Genomic DNA, 25,652 nt, shown 5'->3' with positions numbered 1-25,652 from the left:
GGAGTGTGTGTGTGCTCAGCTGGTCAGTCATGTCTGACTCTTTGCGACCCCATGAACTGCAGCACACCAGGTTCCTCTGTCCATGGGATTTCCCAGGCAAGAATACTAGAGTGGGTTGCCTTTCCTCCTCCAGCGGATCTTCCCAAATCTGGGATCAAACCTGAGTTTCCTCCATTGGCAGGTGGATTCTTTACTGCTGAGCCACTAGGGAAGTGAAATCCAGGAGCTGATGAGCCAAATAAGATGAGGACAGATAACTGGCTTTTGGGTTCAGTGAAGTGAAGGACCTTGGCAAGAGCAGTGTCTAGGGATGCGCATGGTTGGATAGACAAGGGTTGAGAGAATTGAAGGGAAGGACTTGGAAACACAGGTCTAGACATGTCTTGGGGGTATATATAGCAGGAGTGCTGGCATTTCTTGGTCTTCCTAGCTCCCAGGTTGGTTCCCACTTTAACATGTCTTCTGGGTTCCTTCCAGAATTGCAGCATAACCATCAACAGCATGGTTTCCAGAAGTGACTGACCCTGGTTCAAAGCCCCAGCCCTGCCTCTTACTCCCTTTGTGACTAAAGCACCTTTTTTAACCTCTCTGAGACTTTAAAAAATGGGGATAATAATTATATCCACTGGAGAGCAGTAATATTTAATATAATTACTGGATTATTGTTTTAATACGACTGAAAAAATATTACTGCTTAGATATAGTAATTTTTAAGTGGTACTATTTAATATAATTACTGGAGAGCAGTGATATTAAGCTTTATAAAGGTTAAATAAGGTGATAAATATGGACTGTGGAGCTCTACACGATTGTTGTTGTTACTGTCTTTCAAAAAATGTTAATCTGACTATGTCAGTAACTCGTCCTTTACATTGCCCTCCACTATATGGGTCCTGATTTTATATGCAGTCTATCTCCTTTACATGTTAGGTCTAGAAATACAAAGATACCTGTAGGCCCTGACACCTGCTAGGGCAAAAAGCTAGAGTCGCCTCTCCTCAGGGGGTGCCATTGATAAGAATGCCCACTAGGGGGTGAGCAAGGAAAGAGGGAGGAGAACGAGCTACCCTTAATCCAGTCTGTTGGGTTAGCTCTACTGGAGTTTAATAGGGCCTCCCCATGTAGCTCAGGGGTAAGGAATCCATCTGCCAATGCAAGGAGATGGTTGCTGGTAAAATTCCATGGACAGAGGAGCCTAGCGGGCTACAGTTCATGGGGTCGAAAAGAGTCGGATACAATCGAGCACACAGACACAGAGGTGTGAGACTTTATAAATCCAGCCAAAATAGTAATATTTTGAGAGTGTGGTGCTTGAAACTATCAGGGGCTCTCTACCATGGATAGCCAGGAGCTAGTCTAATGCTTATAGAAAGAAAGGAGAGAGAGACAGAGAAAGGAGGAAGAGAGGAAGAAGAAGGGGGAGAAGAGGTGGGGAGGAGGTCTGAAGGAAGCGAGAAAGGAAAGAGGGAAGGAGCAAAGGAGGGAAGAAAGGAAAATCCAGCACTAATCCTGGGTCAGCGGTTCTTTTTTCTCTTAGGGTTGGTGTTAGAGTGCAGACTAGGAAAGGGGTGGAGAAAGAGGTGCAGACGAGGTGGGGGAAGGGGAGGAAGAAGGGGAAGGGGAGGATGTGAGCCTTGGTTAGAGATATGAAAGAAAGTAAGCCTTTCTGGGGACAGTGAGTGCAGTCTCCCTGCACACCCAGCCTTGGGCAAGGACCCAGAGACCTGTGGTGCTGAGCTGAGGGGCTGGAGGGCTACAAAAGGACGGAGCAAAGCCATGGTAAGCTTTTCAGCCTAAAATATGTCCAGATGCTCAGACAGAACCTCGTCTTGGGATGCAGAGGCAGGTGGCAAAGGACAAGAAGCAGCACATTTAATTTTTGGTTTAAAAAAGCCAAAACTAAAATTGCTGAGTCTAAATTAAAAAGTGTTCCTAGAATCTCTCTTCTCATGGGAGCTGATTTCTTCTCCTTGACTTGTCTCTATTGAGGGTTCCTGAAGAAGTTCTATTATCTTGCGGAAATTAGCACTCTTGTGACTGAACGCTGGTGCTATCTGAGAATTGATACATTTCAGAAAATATGATGTAACGGTGTGAAGAAAATTTATGGTCTTGTCATTTGAGTTGCTCAAAATGTGTTTCTGTTTAGTTGAGAAAAAATGAACTCCTTTCTTTCAGTAGTGTCTGTTTGGTTACCTAATTCTTTTAGGAATTTGGAGTACTGACACATCATAGTCAAGTGTAAGATTTTAATATTAAATCTAGACATTAATAGTTCATTAAGGACTAAGTAAGTAAGTGTCAGCTGCTCAATTGTGTCCAACTCTTTGCAACCCCATGGACTGTAGCCCTCCAGGCTCCTCTGTCCATGGGATTCTCCAGGCAAGAATACTGGAGTGGGTTGCCATTTCCTTCTCCAATTAAGGACTAAAGAACACTTTAAAAATATAGGTACTAAATATACATAGCTTTATCTGACAGCTCGGCTGATAAGTAGATACAAAAAGTTACTGAAATGTACGGAAAAAAAAATCAGAACAGTAAAAATAGCAACTTGAGGTTAAAATAGGAGAAAAAAATCAACTATATACCAGTTTTGAGGCAAATTTAATTCTACTTTTTCGCCCATGTCTGAGAAATCTCTTACCTCAGACAAGGTTAGTAGGCATACATGTTATACTTTGAACTTTGAGAAAGTTGTAAGTACCTCTTCAAGGTACCTGTAAAATGGTGATTTAGAGTATAAATCTGAGTAAAATTTTGTATTCTATTTGCAGCTATGTCCATGGAAATGTCAAAATGCTCAGAGGGGCTTATGGAATGTCTTTAAACTGTGGGTCTGGATTATGCTCTGTTGTGGTATGTTATGATTTTTATATATTGCTAAGCTTTTTAAAAAACATATGTTCAGTTTTTGGTAAATATCTACAGAGTGTACATAGGTAAAAGTGGCAGGTAAAAGTATTAGGTAGATAGCTGCTAATTCTACCCCTTCTACAAACATCTCTTTTCTTCCTCTCACTTTTAATATTTCCTTCCCCAGAGAACTCCTAGCCTTGACCCACCCTCACCTGCAGGGTTTATTTTATAATATTATTTATTCCTTAATCATAACTGTTTCCCTGTTCTCTGTACATTTTATATATGTTTAATTTTATCAAGATTAATTATGTATTCTTTGCCTCTGTTATTCCTTGCTCAGAGTCCTTAGGAAACTGTAAAAATTGAATCTGTGTTTTCTTTGGTATTTCTCCATAGTGTTTGCCCTACACAGTGAAAACTCAGCAAATGGTGATGGCTGTGAAAACTTGCACTTTATGCTATCGTAGTGCTTCATTTGCTCATACCATGCTTAGAATGGCCTGTATTATTATAGTGTCATTGTGTAATTATGTGTTGGTTTTGATTTCTTCAAAGCCCTCATATTTGAAGCACCCATGTAATTATTAAACACCATCAGTTGAGTATCTGTGTGTGTGTAACAAAATCTAAAATCAGTTTCATAATCCTACCTCATCTGGTTTTGTAAATTGTTCTTCTTCTATTTTGTATACAAGGCTTGGGCTGTCTGTTTTCCCAGAAGCAGCTCTTTTATGGCAAAGCATTATCTTTTTTGTATAAAAGAGATTACTTCAAAGTATGCCATTATTCCTGTTCTTATTTTACTTCTCCTTTAGAAACATAAATATTGGTCTTTAGGAGATCATCCCAGAATAAAAGAGTGGGCAGTAAATTTTAGAGTTATATGATATTATACTTAAATTAACTTTAAATGATTGAGAGCCACTAAGAAATATGAATTTCTAAAATATTTTACTGGAAATAATTTTTGAGGAAAAAACTAGTTTATGAAAATCAATCTAGAGAGCCACCAAATTCATCTAAAATAGAGCTATGAGCAAAAGTATTCCATATTATGGTGAAAAGTGACTGGGACTAGAAGTCCTAGGTTCTGCTTCAGATCTGCAGATGACTAATTCCACAACGGCAAGCAGGTAGGTAACTTACCCTCCTGAGGTGTCAGCTTCCTCGTCTCTAAGTGGCAGGCTCAGCTTGGATTAGTTCTGGGTTCTTTTCGGCTATAACCATGAGGCTACACAGTTCACACTGATGTCTTTCAGATTTCTTTGCGCATCGTGGAACCGATTGCTGGACTTACCATTATTCTAGAAAACCCATGCCCTGGGAAAAGGCTAGAGCGTTCTGCAGGGGAAATTACACAGATTTAGTTGCCATACAAAACAAGGGAGAGATCGAATACCTGAATAAGACGCTGCCCTTCAGTCGTACTTACTACTGGATTGGCATCCGGAAAGTAGCAGGGGTGTGGACTTGGGTGGGAACCAACAAATCCCTCACTGAAGAAGCAAAGAACTGGGGCGAAGGGGAGCCCAACAACAGGAAGAGTAAGGAGGACTGTGTGGAAATCTACATCAAGAGGGTCAAAGACTCGGGGAAATGGAATGATGATTCCTGCCACAAAGCAAAGACAGCCCTCTGCTACACAGGTAGGGATGCACCGGACCGCTGCACTTCTCAGGGGCGCAGAGTGCAGAGATCTAACGCGCCGACCCCATGGGAACCTGGGCCCACATGCAGCTCTAGGGCATTCTGAAATAGGGCCAGTGCTCCAAGTAAGCTTGAGTCTTGTCACGTCTGAGCGTTGTTGGTGGGTGAGACTAGGCCCTGTGCCCCAAATCTATATCCCTGAATCAGTTTACATTAAGATGACAAATCCATGTGGAAAGTAAAGAGGAAGAGCTAGACAGTGAGTGTCTCTGATAATAAGGCAGGGAAGCGGAAGCAGAGGGCCAAGAGCTTAGGCTCACATCTTGTTTCCTCCTCATGAAGCAGGCGACTTGATGCTACATGTGTCCTTCTTGGCCTAATCTTATAGTGCTCAGTCATGTCCAACTCTTCGTGCCCCTATGCACTACATAGCCCATTAGGTTCCTCTGTCCGTGGGCTTATCCAGGCAAGACTATTGGAGTGGTTACCATTTCCTTCTCCAGGGGATCTTCCTGACCCAAGGATCAAACCCTCTTCTCTGGCATCTCTTGCATTGGCAGGCAGATTCTTTACCACTGAGTCATCTGGGGAGCCCTAATCTTATAGAATTCTATGTAATGAAACTTTGCAGTGTTTCATTATCCGTGGTATGTGAAAATTTCTGTAGAGACAATGGTGACAGTTCAAAAGTAATCAGTATTTTTCCAAGTTATTTTTTAACAGTGAAACATTCATTCAGTCTCTTGTTCACTTGGACTCTATCAATTTAGCAGGGCTTCTTCCCAGGAGGTTCAGTGGTAAAGAATCCGCCTGCCAATGCAGAATACACAGGAGACTCGGGTTCAATCTTTGGGTTGGGAAGATCCCCTGGAGTAGGTAAAGCAACCCACTCTAGTATTCTTGCCTGAAAAATTCCATGGACAGAAGAGACTCGTGGGCTATAGTCCATAGGGTCACAAAGAGTTGAATATGACTGAGCACTCATGTACGTACTAATTTAGTAAGTTCTGACTCTCTAATTTTTGTTCAGTACTTTCTATAATGAAAGGGATTGCCATACTACAAAAGTGATTGGGATCGGGTTATCACTTAATCCACTTACTGCATTCAAAAAAAAAAAAAAAGAAATTTTAAGAGTTTCAATGTATATCACTGTTTCCCCTAAATGTTATAGAGTATAAGCTTCCGTAAATTCATTCTAAGAAAATGTCTATGGCTGTATGACAACTATATTGTATAAATAAAAATTTTAGGATATGGTTTTTATGCAAAAATGGTATGAAAGTACAAATGTACTTTTCCCTGTTTGTTAAAATAACCACAGCCAAAAAGTTGTTTATATCTAAAGAAATGACTAGGAGTACTAAAAAAGTATCCACCTAAAAATAATTTCTGACCCCTTTAAAGCTTCTTGTAAACCCTGGTCATGCAGCGGCCATGGACAATGTGTGGAAGTCATCAATAATTACACCTGCAACTGTGATTTGGGGTACTACGGGACAGAGTGTCAGTTCGGTAAGATGCTTTTGTTTCTTTGTTTCTCCCTATGTAAAGTATTATAGTTTATGGAAGTTGGTTGGAGGAAAATGATACTAGCCATTCTGAGAAAAGAGAAGTTTTGATCAGTAGGCCATGCTTGCACAATATTGTTACTTTTACATAAAGATTTCACAAGTCAGCATGAAGTTTCAATTCACTTCTCAACAAGTCCTTTTGAGTGCCACAAGAGCATTGGCATTGGAATAAAAGCTGTAAGGATTACAATAATGAATCAGGCCTGATAGATTCCTGCTGTTAAGGAATGCATAAGCTAGTGGGCTTGTTGGGTTCATTAGAACTCTGAATCTGAAGGAAACAATACCATTTATCATTAGAAGGCTGAGTCACCCATCTTGTCTTTTTACATTATCCTCAAGATCATGACAAAGGCAAGACCAAAATGAAAAATTCACATAAAGATATATAAGTATCTGTCAGAAAATAGAATAATAAATCCAACACATTGGCTGGTGTTTTAGGGGATGAGGACAAATCTATTAGAGATAAAGGATTTACAGTTAACTAGTGCAAATTATGGGCTTCCCTGGTGGCTCAGCAGTAGAGAATCTGCCTGCCAATGCAGGAAATGAGACGGGGGTTTGATACCTTGGAAGAGGAAATGGCAACCCACTCTAGTATTCTTCTCTGGGAAATCCCATGGACAGGGGAGCCTGGCAGGCTAGAGTCCATGGTGTCATAGAGAGTCAAATATGACTTAGCGACTGAGCATGCACACAGTGGAAATTCTATGCTTATAATTTAATCTGATGGAAAGTCAGACATGCTGGAGGAAGCCTATGAAGACTTCCTAAACTGCCTAATAAAAATCTCTAGCCTTTATTCGATTGTGAGAAACCACTTAGTATCTGAACACCAGCATTTAGGGCAATTATCCTAGAAGCAGTGCATGAGATGGACCGGAGAACAAAAAGGAGAGAAGATGGGATGATGGAGAGCATCATTAGGAGTCCACTGAAATCATTCAGAGTCGTGGTGGTAGAAACAGAAAGGAAAGAATACATAGATTGAAAGACATGGAGTCTTTGACCTAGTCAACTCACTACTGAAAAAACTTCAAGTCCTTTGATTGATATTGGTGGAGTTTCAAAACTATATTTGAAGTATCTGGGGCATAAAATAGAAAATTATAGTAAGAAAAAAGCAGTGTTTGCAATGAGTAAAGAATTAAAGTGAAACAAATTTAAACAAATTTATATGATCAACCAACTGGAACAGATCTGGCCCATTTCACTCAATTCCTAAAAGCTCTGACTTCTAATACTTTACACTCCATTTCTAAATTTAAAAAAAAATTCTTATATCATCAGCATGCCCATTTCACTCCTTTTTGAACATTTTATTCTTTTTTTCTGTCTTGGTTTCCATCATACCACTCTTCCCTCTTTTTTTTTCTAGCTATGATTGTTTCTCCTTGGGTTTCTTCATGGGCACTTACTCAAGTCCATGTATTTATTGCTATTTCTTATCTTCCATCTTTCATCCATTGCTCTTCTCACTTTACATGTCCTTTTTCATCAAACCTAGCAACTTCTGTGGATGCACACATCTATGTGAGCTTTGGATAGACAAATCTGTTTCCAGTCCTGAACTCCAAATACGCTAAGCATAATCTGTGGGATGCCCCAAATATTGAAAAATCAATTTTCCCAGCCAGCTTTCCTTTTTGTATCCCTTATCTCAGTGTGTGGTATCACCATTTATATGGGTACTCTGGTATAAAACTCTCTCACCTCCTCCTACATTTATGCAAAGTAACACACTACTCATTTTTATAACTTAATGTTTCTCCAACTTGTCTTCTACTTGTTAACTCTACACTACTGCCTTCATTATCTTCCTCCTAGATTATTGCAATAATTTCTGAGTTGAGTTCCACATCTTTAAATTAGCTCCCTCAAATACATTATTCATACTACAGGCAGTCTGATCAGTTTAAAAAAATCAAGTAAACGTCACACATATGTGGCCATCCACCATTTAATTTCTACCTATCATTTGTCCTATAGGATTAAATCTGACTCTGAACTCCTCAAGGCATAGAATAATGCTTGATATATAGTAGATACTCATTAAAGTGATGAAAAGATAGGGGCCTTTTGCCTTAGCACTTGTCTTTCTATCTGGTCTCTTCTCACACCATCCCCTGCTTCCTCTTTCCTTCTAGTATTAACATCAAAATGCTTGTAGTCTTCCACACTTACCATATTGCTTTATAACTCATTGACTTGCTCATGGTTTCCTCATTTTGCACATGGATAAAATACCTGTTCAACTGGAAGACAACAGTTCAGGGACCATTTCTATCCGGAAGTTTTCGTTGCATGCCAAGACAGGCTAAGCATCCCTATTCTGTGTTCCAATAGCTCCACATATTTGTTTCTTATTTATCTGACATTTGTTGAAATCATCCATTTAGTTGTCTGTATGCCTCAGCAGACTGACAGCAACTTGAGATCAGTCAGTATTTTATTTATCACTGCATCTGTAAGATTGAGACTTAGGCACCTGCTTGTGGGCATGAACTGAACTGGACAACATAAGTGACTTTCATTTGGACTTGTACTGTAGATGGAAAATATTAAAATTCTGCTAATTTCTTGAATCCATTCTTTAATTCTCTTAAGAACAAGGTTAAAGTGATGGCTCATATTTGATAAGGAATAAGACACAAGAGTTGCAGTATTTGCCTAAATGATGTCGCAGGACCTAAAACATGAAGACTGAATTTCAAGTCTTAATTTAATCTATTATGCCACTGATCAGAGAAAGGAAGTAGACACAGTTTCTGCAAAGGACTGTCAAAATCAGAAGAACCAAAGTTCTGGAACTGAGCTAGAGACAGTGAAGACAGAATCCAGGTTTAGATGCTTCCTAAAGCTTTTATCTTCTCCTCTTGTAGAGAAGACAGTTATGGATACCCAGCCTTTCTCTGAACCTCCTACTTCCAACACTCTAGCATACTTAGGGTCTCTAATGTGGTAGCTGTTTCCAAACCAAGCTGCTCATTCCCACTTAAACCTGTCTACATTTGAAAGTTCTCTGTCCAGGTAATGCCAAAGATAATAAGATTGTGTGCATGCAGATTAGCTAATATTTCATTAAAAGTTTCCTATGAACCAGACTTTAAATCCTTGACTTGCATGAAATTATTTAATTCCCAAACTCTGGGAAGTCAATACATTTATCATGATCCCTCTTTTATAGATAAAGAAACTAAAGCTGGAAGGGTTAAATCACCTTGCTTAAAGATACTTGGTTATCAAGTATCAGAGCTAAGATTCAGACCCGGTTATCAGGTCCTCTTAACTCTGTTGTGTGCTTTCTTTTCTCATTGAAGTGACTCAGTGTGTGCCTCTGGAGGCCCCAGAGCTGGGTACCATGGCCTGTACTCACCCTTTGGGAAACTTCAGCTTCACGTCGCAGTGTGCCTTCAACTGCTCTGAGGGGACAGACATAATGGGGATTGAAGAAACCACTTGTGGACCATTTGGAAATTGGTCATCTCCAGAACCAACCTGTCGAGGTGAGCCGATGTTCATATCAGAGGCGTTGTCATGGCAATCTTGGATTTATAAACTAAGAAAATGTGGTGGAGCCTTGCTAAGAATTCGATATCCTCTTTTGAAACATAATTTAACCTAACTTAGATTTTACCTTGATACTTTTCAAAGGGGTTATTTTTTTCTAATTTAAAAGAAAAACTACAAACAAAAAAATAACAACCAACTATCTCTGAGACTATGTCACTACACACACACACACACACACACACATAATTTTCAGCAGAACAGTGTGGTTATACTGTATTTTTTATTTTATTTTTATTTTTCTCATTGCTATGGAATAATCAGTTTTGCTGAACTGCTGTTGAACTTTGGTTGTTCTTCCCTTTCAATAACACTTATTTTATATGCTGTTCTGCTTGACACCAATGATTTCCTTATTGAGGGGTGGTGGGGTTGGAGGTCTTTATTGATTGTTTTATTTGGTTTATTCTCAGAATCATGTTTTACCTTTCCTCCTCCATGAACTCTCAGGGGAATAGCAAAATCTGTGAAAGACAAACATACAATTTCTTGATTTTTTTTTTCATTTGAAACATGGTGGTTTTTTTTTTTTTTTATTCCTTATTTACTGTCAAGATCATTTCTTTAGGGGAAAAAAACTGGTGGTATTTAAACTTGTGAAGTTTTGGTTACATAGTCAACCTTTATGCTTTTGACTCACTAGTTTAAGTGGTTTAATTCTCAAAGCAACTATTCAAATCATTTTTGAAATCATAGAACTAATTGACAAACCTGCTAAATTTTACAAAATTTGAGGAACTTGCTTCAGAGAATGGGGGTGTTTTTCAGACTTCTTGGGTTGATGTTAGAACAGGTAAAAGGCAGGAAATTCTCTGTCTTCGTTGATAATGCACCATAAGAGCTCTTGAGGCCAAGGCCACATAGCATGGTGCTTCCAGAAGAGCTAGAGAGTTACTAGGGCTGGGGAAGCAAGATGAAACAGCCAGCTCTCCCTTCCTCTCCCCAGCCCCACTGCTCCCCTCTCACCATGGGCTTTCTGGGTTCTCTCCATTCTACCTCTGACTCACCACTCTCCATCATTCTCAAGAAAAGAAAGCCTGGAAGCACCATCAGAAGTAATTTCTAGAAATTAGAAATGTCTAGATTCATGTCAGTGGTTCCCCAGTTTGGCTAAAAGCTGTTCCTCACAGAGGGTCTCTGCTCAGAAATACTGATTTTTTTTTTCTTTTTCATTGAAGTGATTCAATGTGAGCCTCTAACAGCACCCAGTTTGGGAACCATGGACTGTAATCACCCCCTTGTCGACTTCGGCTTTTCTTCCACATGCACCTTCAGTTGTTCAGAAGGAGCTGAGTTAACTGGGGAGAAAAAAACTGTTTGTGGATTGTCTGGAAATTGGTCCAGCCCTAGTCCAGTATGTCAAAGTAAGTAAGTTTGGCCCAATATGTTCAACACTTACAGAGGTATTTGATGAATAAGCAGATGGTGGGGAAAAATATTAAACTTTTAAGTTTTGTTGCTAAGACATATGTAGCTTAAAATAAATTCATATACATTGATTTACCATAAAATCCTTGGCTGCTCTTTCCTCTTCCTTCAATGACAGAGATTGCTTTTTTTTCCCAGCCAGTTCTCAACTCCTCCCCCCTTACCATCTAAACTCACTGTCTCTACTGACTTATTTCTTATCCATTTTTCTATTCCAGTACAATCTCAGTTCTCTGTCAGTCTACTAAAATGTCTCCACAGAAGTCACTGATGACCACCTAATTCCCAAAGTAATGGATACTTCTCAATTATCATAAAGTTGATGCCTCCCAAATCTGTCTGTGCCTAAGAAGAACTGTGTCTTCCTCATCTCTGTTTACCATCCACCTAACACAGCGCCTGGCAACAGGAGCTAAACGAACCCATGTTCAATTAGCATCTGGCAGGATAGTTACCCATGTCTGCCCCAAGACAACACCAATGAAAGAACTCTCTTATTTTTGCCTTTTTTAAAGGCTCTATTTTATTTTTATTGGAGTATAAATGTTTTACAATGTTGTCTGAGTTTCTGCTGTATAACAACCTGAACCAGCTCTAAGTAGACACGTCTCCTCTCTCTCAGCCCTTGAACCACCCCCATCCTGCCCACCTAGGTCATCACAGAGCACTGAGCCAGCTCCCTGTATTGTAAAGCAGCTTCCCACGAGCTATTTACACTTATACATGGTGGTGTAAATAAGTCAGGGCTACTCCCCTAGCACTGGGGATCTACAGATCCCACGGCAGCAGTCTTTAAGTGGTAGGATCTGTAGAGGCTAAGAGGGAAGCTGACCTCTCTGTGGTCTGGGGCCAGGAAGTGGAGTAGGGAATTGGGGAGGTGGCCTGGGGGCTTTATAGGGGGACCATACTGCAGGCTTCGTGGGCGTTTCCTTTAAAGGCTGGGCTAGTGTCTGCCGCCTTAACCTCTTACCGGCCCTAGGCGCCCTCTGGGAATTGCACCTAGGATCCTCTGGGAATTGCACCTCCTTTCGATTATACATTTGGGTGTGGGGATGGAAACACCTTGAAAGGGTTCATCAAAGTGATGTGAAGAATAAGGGACAGTGAGACCCTGTGCCGATATGCAAAAGTAAGTTTCTTCAACTGGTGGTATCAGATGATAAATTTTTTCGTATCAGTATTTTTTTCAGTAAAGATCCCCACATAAACTTAGTTCACCCTTATGAGAGGATATGTAAATGTATCCTTTTACTTATTTGTGAAGGAAGTAGAGGAAATGGTAGGACTACAGCATTTGAAAGACAAATTAGTGCAAGTCCGTGGCATGGAATTGTATGTGCCTATGTTTGCACAGCTGCTTCAAAGCCTTAATACTGCTTTGATTGAAAAGTTACCTGGTCCAGATCACTGGCTTTTATTTTTTCTGTAGTCGTACTAGACTTTTTAGTTCTTCTCTGTGTTTGAGTCCTAGGCACTGAACAAGATCATGGAGCTAAATACAATGATGATCACTTTTTACCAAAATATTTAGGTACCTCTCCCAGGAATTCTATGACTCACAAATCTGAAGATTGAGATTCTGTAGGCATTGAGCCAGAAAAGCTAGTTTAGTCTTTGTTTCTGCCATACACTCATCATGTGTTTTCCCAGGCCAGTTTCCTCATCTTTCTAATAGCGTCAAATGGACAATTATTAGAAGATGTAAGGAGGAAGAAAGTTTAATGTTTTGAAAAGGCACTAAGGAAGTAATGCTTGTGGCCTCATCTAAATGCTTTACTGATTTCTCTTTCAGAAATAAACTGGACTATCTCAATAAACGAAGAGAGTGATTATAACCCCCTCTTCATCCCGGTGGCAGTCATGGTTACCGTATTCTCTGGGTTGATATTTATCATTTGTCTGGCAAGGAGACTAAAAAAAAGTACGTGAGTTTACCTTCATGTAAAAATAATACAACTTTCAAGAGGAAGAAAATGTGGAAACCCACAGAAAATTAAGTATAAGAGCTTTGACTAAAGCAGAATACCAAGCTTTGGGTTCTATAAACATCAGTCCCTAGAGATGCATGAAGCAGCCCAGTACACACTTTCATTACAATAAGTTGGCTAATTTTTTCTTTTCATCTGACAAGTCTTTTTAAAATGCCTACTATCTTCAAGCACCTGTTACTATCTGAGCATCTTGCAAGGGTATTAACAGACATATGAGAAATTGTAATGGTTCTTTGCTATTATTTAATTCTTAAAAAAAAAGAATGTGTGATCTGGTCCTATAAGAGCCCACATGCTTTTGATTTCAGTGCAATTCTACTAGGAAGTGAATTTAATGTCCCAAAGGGTTTCCCAGGTGGCGCAGTGGTAAAGAATCCACCTGCCAATGTAAAAGATGGAGCAGATTCAGGTTTGATCTCTAGATAGGGAAGATTCCCTGAAGTAGGCAATGGCAAACCACTCCAGTATTCTTGCCTGGAGAATCTCATGGACAGAGGAGCCCGGTGGGTACAGTAAATGCAGTTGCAAAGAGTCAGACATGACTGAGCATGCATGCAATGTTTTCAAAGCACTGCTCCCAAATACCTTTACTTTGTCAAGAGTCAGACACCTGTCTGGCTTCTAATGTGTGGGAGTTGTTGCATTTCCCCTTAGGGAAATCCCCACATTTTCATCCCTGTGTCTATTCACCAAGGTCACAGGTTTAACTAAATGCACCCCATACTTATGCTTCCCCTCCACTCTGGGCTGGAAAAGAAAAGAGAATAAGGAGGACTGCCTCAAGAAGTTAGTGTCTGCTGCTTAGCATAGTAGGCAAAACACCATCAGTGAAGAACAGAAGCATCATTCCCCTCACTGCCTTTCTGAGTGTGTCCAAACTCTCAAGTGGAACCAACCTGCTGGTTATAGGCCCATAATCAGGCAAGCCTTGTATGTGCTCCCACATTTGGCCAAAATCATCAGGCAGAAACATTCAAGAGCATGATGAGTATAGTTATTAGGCAGATTTAAAGATAACCCTGCTTCAACTTCAGGGACTATCAGTGACCTCAAAACAATGGCTAACCAACTGCTCTGTGTTACCTCTATGGGGTCAGTTGAGGGCCATTTTAATTTCACTTCCATCAAATTAATTAGTATGTATTATATTCTATGAATACAGTATGTAAAGACTGCTACACCACCCATTCTCACTGACAATTGCAGGAATATTATCTGCCAATCCTTAATGGTCCTCTGATATGATCTGATCTTTCATTACAAATAGAAGACTAAGGGTGCTTGCATGCTAAGTCACTTCAGTCGTGTCTGACTCCTTGTGACCCCATGGACTGTAGCTCGCCAGGCTCCTCTGTCCATTGGATTCTCCAGGCAAGAAAACTGGAGTGGGTTGCCATGCCCTTATCCAGGGGATCTTCCCAACTTAGGGATCAAACCTGCCTTTCCTGCATCTCCTGCATTGACAGGTGGGTTCTTTACCACTAGCACCATCTGGGAAGCCCAGACCAAGGGTACTAGATCAGTTTTATAACCTACCCAGAAATACAATGGAAGGAGGTGCTCCCGATGTGCAAGAGCTTCATTAACTGTAAAGTGAAGAGTCCTGAGCAGTTAAAGGGTCTCTGCTTCTGCTTTTGCAACTTCAGCTGAGACTGAATCTCACCATCTTACAGTACTATGCTATTTACTTAAATATTGCACTAAGGCAAGAGAAAAATGAGTTTTTTCTCCTACTGTTGATTATTCTTTCCCTTAAGACTGAAAGCCTGTCTCACAATCATCCTTTCCTCCTTCCTTGGGTTACACTGATAGAAGTGAGGTGGTAGAGAATAGATGGGGTAGTTAAGCTCCGCCCTCTGGGATAAGGCAGCTATTATTTAAATAACCACTAAGGACAGTGGAGCTGGAAGGTTCCTTAGTAAGGAGATATTCCCAAATGACTAAATATTTCAATAAGTGCTAGTGGAATAAAAAGAACAGAAGTGAAGAGTGTATTTAGTAGTGGGGTGCAGGAGGCAGGTTCTACCTAAGGCTGTGTTCTAACCAGTGGTGAGAAAAGCCGTGGGGTTGTTTTTAAATTTTTTTTACCTTGGAGTCATTTCTGTACAAGATCTCAAACTGATACCTTGAAAACTTTGTGCCCCCACTGTGGGAATCAGTGTGGGGCAAACAGGAAATAGATAACGGGCAGTTAGGCTAGTTACAGTTATGCCAACAAAAAGCATGAGCGAACAGAAGCCCTGAGAGATCACTGACTTTGTAAGGAAGTCAGGGCATCTTTAGTCTCACGGTCAGTCATCCTCACTGGTGAAATGCCTTCTGATATCACTAACTCTCAAGTGGCTTTATCTTCTAAAAAATTTTAGCTGTTAGCTCTTGGGAAAAGGAATGTTTTTCCTGTAGAGACAATGATTAGAAATGATGGATAGATTCTCAGGTGAAGCCCCTAGAGCTTTTCTAATACAATAGAGCTGATGCCTGTATAAGAAGGAAGGTCAAAGCCAATAAATCTGCCTGCATCCAATATTCATCAATCTGAGAATTGTATGTAGGCTTTTGGGGTTCTGAAAGCTGGAAAAAAGGGACAAGTGAATATTTTAAGCAGAGTAGCCAATAAAATGACCAGAGTCTTGACCCCCATCCTGTCCTCAGATAGATCTTCTGAACTTGGCCCCTGCCTGAGTTTTCTTTATTTTTTTCCTAAGAAAGGAGTAAGGGTGGGCTCCAGAAACATGCTTCCCTGTGTATGGGCTTGTCTAGAAATATATATATTTTTCTCCTAGCATCATCATTTTCCGATTAGTCAGCATCACTGGCCCTGTTCAGTAGATGAGGAAACTGAGGCAATGCTGTTTTAGGCCATATCTCTAAAATTTCATATCACCAGGGGCCAGGGTCAGAGATCAGATTTCCATCAAAATATGCCCCTTAAAACCACTGGTTTTCAGATTAATGAGGCTCCATTTTTCTCCTCCTCACCCCCCTCCCCCTGAGAAGAATTTTCCACCTGAACCAACACACAGGCTGAGAACTGGGCACAAAACTGAACAGATGCCCCTCAGTTCCCTTTTTCTTGAAAAAGAAACTCTCTCAATAGGAACAGCTTCTTGCTCATGTATTGTTATGCATTTCATTGTTCCTGAGAGAAAAATATATTTGTATGAAAATGAACAGAATCTGAAATTCACTCAGATTTATTTCTCCCTGCTCAAATGCTTTTGGCTCATGTCACTGGCAGGCTAAATTTTGGAAGAAGTAATTAAAATAGCAATTTCTAACATTTAAAAAGTTTCAAACAAGAATTGAGCACTGTCTATGCTCTAGGCCCTGACTTAAATATCTTGAGTACATTTTATCAACTCAGAGAGGAAAACAATTATCAGCCTCTTTCACAGATGAAGAAATGGTAAATTAGAGAGAATAAATAGTTATTCAAAGACACACTTAAGTTGGCAAAAAGGGACCTGGACCCAGATTTCATCATCTAGTGCTCCAGCTTAACAGTCACAGAAATTTATTGCCTCCTAGTGATATTTTTTCTCCTCAAAAAGCATTTTTTTTGCTTTTGTTTCCTCTGGAGCCTAACCCTGCAGTTTCATTCACTTATTTATACTCTGCTTTTTTCAAAAAGAATGTAAGATGGTTTCTCAAATGCATTCAACACAGCAAATTAAAATTAGTTTAAAAATAAGAAAAAGAAGGTTGAAGGTTTAGAATACCACAAATAAGTCAGAGGCAGGGACAGAGAGGTTTCAGATAGGCCTGTTTTCCTGCATCCAGCCAATGGATACATAAAGAGTAATACTCTTCAGTGTGTTTGTAAGATAAGAACACAATGGTTACACAGATGAGGTGTGTCGTTCCTACTACTGAGACCTGAGTGAAATTTCTCTTGCATATTCTCACAGAGAAGATGACATGAGGTGTAACAATACATATTCTTACAGTATTTGCAGCTGAGTAGCTTAGGGAAGACTCTGTAGGTAGGATGAGATGGCAGATCAGAATAGGTAAACACAAGAATGGGTACATGGGGCCTTGATCATCAGACAGTTCAGACTAGCCTTCTGTCTTTATGAGCAGCACCAAGGATGAAATGGTGCTCTAAGAAGCATCTGCATTAATGGGTCTGTTCCGAATGAGTATCTACCAAAGCTCAAATGAGAACATTAAGCCAGGACCTCAAATCCCCTTAGACACCGATGAGGTCCACCTAACATAACACTCTTCAAAAAACTGTTTTGAGACAGGGAATCTCCCTTCTCTTCTAAGTATAAAATAGTGAAATTGCCTATTTCTGCTGATACCATTTTTCTCTTCTCTTTTTAGGCAAAAAGTCTCGGAGAAGGTAAGTTTGATCAGAAAGAAGTTTCTACATCTGTTGATCTATTCTCTACTTCTGTAAGATACTTCCTGTTATAGCTAGAGACATTATTAACTCCTTAGTAGTTATTTACATGGGTTTTGCAGGTGGCTCAGTGAGAATTAATCCTCTTGCCAATGTGAGAGACATAGACGCAGGAGACGTGGGTTTGGTCCCTGGGTTGGGAAGATCCCCTGGAGGAGGAAATGGCAACCCACTCTAGTATTCTTGCCTGAAGACTAACATAGAGGAGCCCGATGGACTGCAGTCTGTGGCTTTGCAAAGAGTCGGACATGACTGAGCAACTGAGCACGCAAGCACACTGTTATTTACATGGGATCTCACCCAAATGAAGTTTCCAGATAAAGTAATAAATCTACTAAGCTTCCTTAATAGCTGTCAGGTTTTTCAGTGCTAGTGGAGTTGAACGAATGAACAAGTAATACTCTATTAAGAAGGGACAGTTTATGTAAAGACAGCTTTTTCTGATTGCTTCAGAATTTTCTTTGTGGATTGGAAGCATTATGGTTTTTTTCTTCTTATCCTGACTGAACATGAGGGCAATGGTAAATATAGTATTCAGTGAACAATCAAGTCAACAAGGATTTATTTATTGAAAAACTAATGAATCCCAGGTTCTAAGAAAATGATATATTTCCAGAATCTGAGCCTGCAGCACTAGTACAAGAGGGTAAAAGACCTCTGTAAGCACTGCCCTTCAGAAATGTGGGAAAGGTGGGGAGCATTAATTCTACCTATAGCTTCCCCCAAAGAAGGGGAAGTTGTTTGATTTGGTCTTGAATTTCTTCAATTGCAAAAACACATACATATGAAAATATAAGGCCCCAAATGGCAGAAATGAAGACAATAAAACATTTCTCAGTTTCAGGGTTTGGTGACATGCTTTGAAATTTTAGGAAGGAAAGTATAAGTCAAATGAATAACAAAGATGAGACTTTGGTGACAGACTAGGTGCCCAGTCAGACAACTGGGCTCCTTTTCAAATGCTGGAGGAAATGAAGCAAGATGGTCCCTTAGGAGGTTGGTTTCTTGTTCAGGCAACCATCCTACGAACCATAGATTGTTATTGAGAAGTTCTTAGTAGTTTACTGAGCTGTAGCTTAGGGTACAAAAGAAAACCTGGGGAGACAGAAGGCAACAGAGGCTATTAAAAAGTAATTTATAAGCCATACAAAGGAGTATGGACTTAATCCTGAGGTCATTGAGTTATTACTAACAGGGGTTGAAGCAGGTGAATGTCATGCTGAAATTTGCATCTTGGGAGGATCACTATCCATAAAAGTTTGTAAACATGGGAGTTGAGTGAGTCTGAGGGCAAAGAACTATTTTGGAGGCATTTGAAGTTATTAGGTTAAAGCCAATGATGCCTATCTAGGGCAATAGCAATGAGGATGAGTTTGTGACATAACTGGTGGTAGAATCAACTGAATATGATTATTAATTGATTAAGAGAGAGAAGACTCAAATAAGTTGCCATGGTTCTGATCTGGGATCTGGTGGATGGTTACCATCTCTGTTTTATTATTTACTGAGAAGGGAACACAAAAGAATGAGAAGTTTTGGAGGTGATGATCACGAGTTCAGTTTTGTACCTGAATTCGTTTAGATTTAGGTGTCTGTGGTTCAACCACAGTCTGTTGGTTCTATCTGCCCGTTTCTTCTGCCCCAAAGGGGCTACCTTGGGGCAGAAGAAACGGATCTGTAGGTCCTCACATTATAGGAGGTAACCATATCTTAGGAACACGTACAGTCACCAAGGGAGTATGTACAGTGTGAGAAGGAAAGAGGATGTGGGAGAGAGGATAGGAGCCAGAGGAAGGTCAATATCAACACGTCAGCTGAGGTAAAGGAGAACAGGGACAGGTTACCAGAAAGGTAGAAGGAAAATGAGAATATGTGGTTATGATCCTAAGGAGAGCAGGAAATGAAAATTATTTCAAATACTGCAAGGAGAACCAATAAGTTTCTACTAGATATAACAAGGGTATCAGTGGGGAAATTGTTTTCAGTGTTGAGCTCATGATGCAAGTCCTATAGCCAGAGGTTGAGGAATCAGTGGGGATGAAAACGTAGAGGCAGAATATATACATCATCTGTTTTATAAAACTTGGCTAGAAGGAGGTGAGATGAGAGAGTCAGGAGGGGTAACTGGATGGGGACATAGGGTCAGTGAAGTTTCTTTTATTGCCCTCCCTGTCTCCCATTAGATAATGTAGATGGGAATCCTTGACCCTTCTCTAGGCTGACCTCCCTATCTCTGTGGGCAGGAAATCCACAAGATAGATTTCTTTCACGCTCACACCCATTGAGTGAAAGTCTTTTCTGGCCACAGGAACCACCTGTGTTTTAATTGCCACTAGATGGAAGCAGATCAATTTTTCAGATGTCTTTGAGGGGCAGACAGAGATGCTGGCAGGAAGAGTATTAGCATTAAGTGAAGTTCCATATTAAGCTAATTGCCTTATTAAGTGCTTCACAGGTTTTTACAACAAACCAATCAATAGCTGTTTATTAAAACACCTGTGTGTTGGGGAAATACTAGGCTTAACTGACCAAGATGAGTAAATCCTTGTGCATGACCTCAGGGAGTTTATTATCTAGTTGAAACGCTAAGGAGTGACAGCTCAGTCATGTCTGACTTTGCAACCCCATGAACTGTAGCCTGCCAGGTTCCTCTGTCCATCGAACTCTCCAGGCAAAAATACTGGAGTGGGTTGAGAAAGTTAACAAATATAGGAAAAAATTTCAGAAGAATGAAGGCAGAATATGGTAATGGTAAATGAATTCTATACTGAAGACTTCTTCAATACAGAAGTATGGTGATTGTAGAAAACCTTATAAAGAAGCTGGAACCTGGGTTAGTTTCTGAAGGATAGATAGGATTTAGGGGTATGAACAGAAAGCAGGGAAGGCAGTCTGGAGAGGAAATGATGTAAATGACATGATCTTGGGACTCTGAAAGCACATTTAGGGGCCAATGAGTAGAGCTACCTGGAGACCATGGTGTGAGCTGTGAACAGGAACTGTGAACAGAACTTGGAAGGAAAGGTTTGCTCCATCAACACAGGTCTTGAATATTTTACCAGACATTCTAGAAGGACCTAGCAGAGAGGAATTATTTGCCCAGATGCCTTGGGATGTTTCAAATTTATTGGCCAAAGTGACCATACAATCATAGAATTTTAGTTCTGGAAAGAATTTTGATGTTCATACTCTCTTAATAATTGAGCTAATTAACTTTCTTTTTCATTTATTTCTATTCTGATCTTTATGATGTCTGTCCTTCTACTAACTTTGGGGTTTCTTTGTTCTTCTTTATCCAGTTGTTTTTGGTGTTAAGTTAGGTTGTCTATTTGATGTTTTTTTGTTTGTCTGTTTCTTGAGGTAGGGTTGTATTACTATAAACTTCCCTCTTAGAACTGCTTTTGCTGCATCCCATTGGATTTGGGTCATCATGTTTTCACTGTCATTTGTTTCTAGGAATTTTTTAATTTTCCTTTTAATTAAATATCTTTCTTACAGTGCCTGAATTAGTGACAGAGTTAGTTACAATAATAACAGACATTTATCAACCAGTAATTCCATGCTGTGCATTGTTCTGAGTGTCTTACATGTCTTACATCATTAAAGATTGCCTATAAGCCTGTGAATGTAGGTACTATTAATTTTTCCATTTTAAGGTGGAGGGCCAATGAACTTAACTTAACCTGAGGTCACTGAATAAATGGCAGAGCTGAGATTTGCACCCATCTAGATCCAAAGACCATGATCCAGGTCACCCATCATGATCTGAAGATCTTAACATCTGTGCTTCTAGAACTCAGATCTCTTGAGACCGAGGTTGGAGTTGTACTGGGTTGGCCAAAAAGTTCGTTTGGGTTTTTCCATAAGGTCTTACGGAAAAACCTAAGCGAACTTTTTGACCAACCCAATAAGTCCCAGATACCCACCTCCCCCAGTGTTGTAAGTTTTTTGCACTGAAACCACTCTGTGATGACACTGAGGAAGGGTGGGGTGGCAGAGGTAGGATGTGTTTCTAAAACAAGCCAAAGGTAAAATGAACATCACACACAACACTGCATATCAGTTTTTAAGTCCTTGAGCTAACCTGCATAGACCTTTGTGCCAATTCCTATTAGCATTTGGTTGGTGAATGACTGACTGTTAGGGCATTTGTGGTTTCAATTCTTGCTGGGTTATTTTGACTCTTCTGCAAACTGGCTCTGTTTACCACCTCATTTGGTTTCTAGTGTCTAAATTCTGCCCGGTAAAAGCTACACCCAAGATACACAGGAAGATACGATGCCAACCTCAGAGGGGTGGGGGGGAATACGTGAAATTTTGTTTTCAGAAACATTTTTATCTCTGTAATTGGCAAGCGTGCTTGCAGCTGCTGAACTGTGGTTTACCCTGGCAGTTCATCATGAGAGCAGAGTCTCAGAATCTGGTTCTTCTTCTGAAGGGTGTTATTAAGACATACCCTATTTGGTTCTCCCTTGTTCTTTCCAAGAATAAGACAATTGTTTCACACATACACAAGTGTCATTTTTTTTTCTCACAAAACTAATCACCTCCTCAAATCATATCCCACCAGCATCAGGCCCTCAGAACTACTATTGCACTACCTTTCACGAGTTTCAATTCTCTCTGATTTTTTTTTCCATTTAAATATGTCTTATTCTACATTTCTGACTTTCCACTGTTCAAATTCTATCAAAATGCCCTTCATACTCATTAGATCTGAAGACAAAGTCTGTACTGTCAAAATTTCTCTCCGTGTGGGTTCTGAGGTCTGGCTGCTTTGAGCATTACCCAAGAGCTTGTTAGAAATGCAGAATCTCAGGTCCCCCCAGACCTGAACAGGGTCTGTGTTTTAGCACCATGTCTGTGTGGTAAGCAATTGAAATCGTGAGGAGCATGGCTTTGGGGTTGACTTCTCATTCCTGTGCCTCATTGAATGACTTGCATCTTGTAACTCATCTGAAATACGGAGTTCCTTTGCTTCTGACCTTTAGTGACAATTTATCTTTACCACCAACACTTTAAGTTTTGCAGTTTTTCAGTTTCTGAGTTTATTTTCTCTGGTTTTTCATTTAGCACGGTTGATGCATATTAAACGACCTGCTCTGAAAGAAAACTCTTGGAATATGAAAGTGCCAGTGGATCCTTCAAATCCTCTTATGAAAAGGTTTGCTAATGGCATCTTCTACACTGAAGAGGAAGTGTGAGTTTCCCAGCACACCCGAAGAGTTTTCAACATGACCAGCTGCTCCTTCTGTTCCCGCTTTGCTCCATCTCCCATCCCTCACCTTTCAGCCTGCAGTGGGGAGTTTAATAGCTCAGTCTTTTGGCCTTTTTTCCATGGACTACCAAGACCATGGGAAAAAGGAGTACTATGGAATGTAAATGCAGATTTCATTCTCGCTCTCGATTCTGGCATCCAGCTTCAATTCCATGCTGTACCTGATAATATGTACTTTTAAATAGAGTGAAAATTTGATACATATGCAACTCTAGACTCACTTTTGTTACAGATCACACTTTATCTCCCTAGTCCTTCCAGTGTACTGTGGGGGCAGTTCATAAAATGATGTTATCCTTACTTTCCAGCTCGAGTGGTACTGGGGATCTGCTCCAACCAGGAAAAGTCCTATTTGCAGTGTAGCCCCAGCCTCTATAAATAGAGGCCATCCTATTTAACTGCCTCCAGTTGCCTGCCTTCTTCAGCCATCTCTCCGCAGTTGGCTCATTTCCACATATAGCAGCTCATGAGCACCAAACAAAAGAAGAGAAGAGAAAGCCTACACTGTTGGTTTTATTTTTTTAATTATTTTTGGATTGAGGTTTTAATGTTTGTTTTTTATTAGCCCCATCCAGATGTTTCTCTTATGACCACTCATCACTAGAATGGCAGCTGCAGGCATCTCTTTGATGTCATACAGAAGAGCTAAAGCAAGTGGAAAGAGATGTCTTGACTCATGATTGAAATGCCCCTCCTTCCTCACCTCAGTCTTCTTACGTATTCACCTTGATTCTATCTACTCTTTCTGATTCATTTCAGGCATCCCCCACCCTTAGCACTGTTTTCATAACTAATCCTTAACTAGTCCAAACTGTGGAAATCTCCCCTTCCTGGCCTCTTACTGCAAGATTAGTAACATGCAATTTTTGTACTTAAATACAATTTTTTTTTTTTTTTTTTTACAAAATATTACCTAGTTTGTTATTTTTTAAATTACCGTTAAATGTGTTTTCTCCCCAGGGCATTTCTAACCCCGTTATAGGCAGACACTGTGTAATGTCCCTGGAATGTCTAATTGATAACTTGATACTTCGTAAGTGTGCATTCAAATAAATCAGAAAGAGAATACAGTGTACTGTCAATATCAGTTGCAGCAAATTCTTTCTCCATGGCATGTGATGACCCATACAGATACTCATCTAATGTCAAGGGCTTAATTCTTATAAGAGAATAGGGCCCTGTGTAAAAAACTAGTTGGAAATACTCCTTGCACCGTGGCCAATACAACTTTCTTACAAACTTTTACATGTTATGAGAATCATTTTTTCATAATGATTACATTTTCCTTCCTCAAAGCCACCTCAGATTCTGCTTTGTTAGGGCATTTGCAAACAATTCTCCATGATGTGCACCATAAATTGAGGATGTGCCATTCACATTCATGTAGCTTAGAAGAAATCCTTCAAAGTTGTGCAGAGCACAACCCACACAGACTCACAGGGCAGAGCTTATTCAACTAGGATATCAAGACCAAAGAGCACAAGTAGAGGTGGCTACTTAGGGGTAAGATATACAGACTTAAACACACAGTCCTACGTTTAAGTCCTGAGGCTACTATATGATCTTAGGAATTATGTCACATGATATTTCTTAAAGATTCATAAATAAATAAAGATTCATAAAATAAATTCCTTAAAGACCTTGGGTTTAACCTCCCTAAGACTTAGTCATAAAGATGAAGTATGCCTTGCTTACCTCACAGGGTTATTGCAAGGATTGGGTATGAAATTGCTTTGTGAACTGAACCTTAAACCTTAGATTTTTTTTTCCACCCAAATCTTATCTTACATGCATTCAGTGGTATAGGATTCTGGCCTTAGGCAAGGGCTTGAACACAAGCAGATCTGAGGTCTCCTCCTGAGATTAGAAACTGGAGGGGATTCTTCACTTGTGTCCCAATCACAGCCCAGTGCTCGGATTTTCCCCACAAAAGGTTAGCTCTACTACCTGTGCCCTTGCTGGGGTGAGATGGGAGGGGATGGGTTGGAGAATCAGACCCTCTTGGTTGGGATCCAGTCTCTTCCTCTATTGGGTGACCCTGTAAGTCATTAACCTCTCTGAATTTCAGATTTAGTTTGAAATAGTTATGCTATTTCACACAGTTATGCTCCAGATTAAATGAAATAACCCATTTCTCCCATAACCCAGAATACCAGCCTTCGTGAAACTGATAGAATCCAAGGGACATAGAATGATCCATTCCTCTGGATTTGTTTCCAGAGCTTGGTGGACCTGTGCTATATTATTTTAGTTTCCTCAAGAAATATTTTATTAAATTAAGGTTTAATCTTATGACTTTAGCTCTGATAAATCTGTCCCCTGAATGTTACCCACCACCCCTTGGCCTCCCTAAGACTGTGCTGTGTTCTTTGTCAGATGTCTGAAACAGACCTAACTCCATAATAAGTTAATGAGAAAGAGATGAGTTAAGAAAGAGGTTTTATATTGAAGTCATACTGTTTAATAAAGTTATCCTCTAGACATCTATGTTCTTTCCCATCAAGGTTCCTATTCTCTACCAGCTGACTCAACTCTTTATTTCCCCTTTTGTGCAAAGTTCTGCAATTACCCTTCTCTTGACTCTAGCAATTTGGTTCTTCCTTCTGTTCACATGCTGTATTCAGGAAAGAAAAGCTGCCACCACCAAAACAACCCCTAACCCATGACAAGGGACAGGAAAATTTTTACAATAAGTAATGAGATTTTCACGTTCCTTTGGCCTTAGTCTTGTCTATCTAGTGACATTTGGTATTTCATGAGAAAGAGCCTTCCCTGTGTGACTCTGAAAGGTTTCAATGGAACTAAGGTTTACTCCTAGACAGCGTATTAAAAAGCAGAGACATTACTTTGCTGACAAAGGTCCGTATAGTCAAAGCTGTGGTTTTCCCAGT

The 25,652-nt window shown here is 40.1% G+C and overlaps 1 protein-coding gene across 1 annotated transcript; it reads left to right on the top strand.

Moving 5' to 3' along the window:
- The first annotated feature begins 1,654 nt into the window (after positions 1 to 1,654).
- Positions 1,655 to 23,747, top strand: SELL (selectin L). Its single transcript, XM_065936766.1, has 9 exons — positions 1,655 to 1,779; positions 2,778 to 2,859; positions 4,122 to 4,508; positions 5,917 to 6,024; positions 9,407 to 9,592; positions 10,835 to 11,020; positions 12,877 to 13,005; positions 17,405 to 17,423; positions 22,557 to 23,747. Exons 1-9 carry the CDS (start codon positions 1,777 to 1,779, stop codon positions 22,573 to 22,575), a joined length of 1,119 nt encoding a protein of 372 aa, XP_065792838.1. The 5' UTR covers positions 1,655 to 1,776; the 3' UTR covers positions 22,576 to 23,747.
- Positions 23,748 to 25,652: the final 1,905 nt, after the last annotated feature.

Source organism: Muntiacus reevesi, chromosome 5, assembly GCF_963930625.1.
Source record: "Muntiacus reevesi chromosome 5, mMunRee1.1, whole genome shotgun sequence".
Classification (NCBI taxonomy): Eukaryota; Metazoa; Chordata; class Mammalia; order Artiodactyla; family Cervidae; genus Muntiacus; species Muntiacus reevesi.
The sequence above is the reverse complement of the archived record's forward strand: the minus strand, read 5'-3'. Positions and strand labels throughout refer to the sequence as shown.

Excerpts from the sequence above, each read along its gene's own strand:
- SELL (XM_065936766.1), top strand. Across the intron at positions 4,509-5,916 it reads GACAGCCCTCTGCTACACAG|CTTCTTGTAAACCCTGGTCA; the intron begins GTAGGGATGCAC and ends ACCCCTTTAAAG. Across the intron at positions 11,021-12,876 it reads CCCTAGTCCAGTATGTCAAA|AAATAAACTGGACTATCTCA; the intron begins GTAAGTAAGTTT and ends TTTCTCTTTCAG.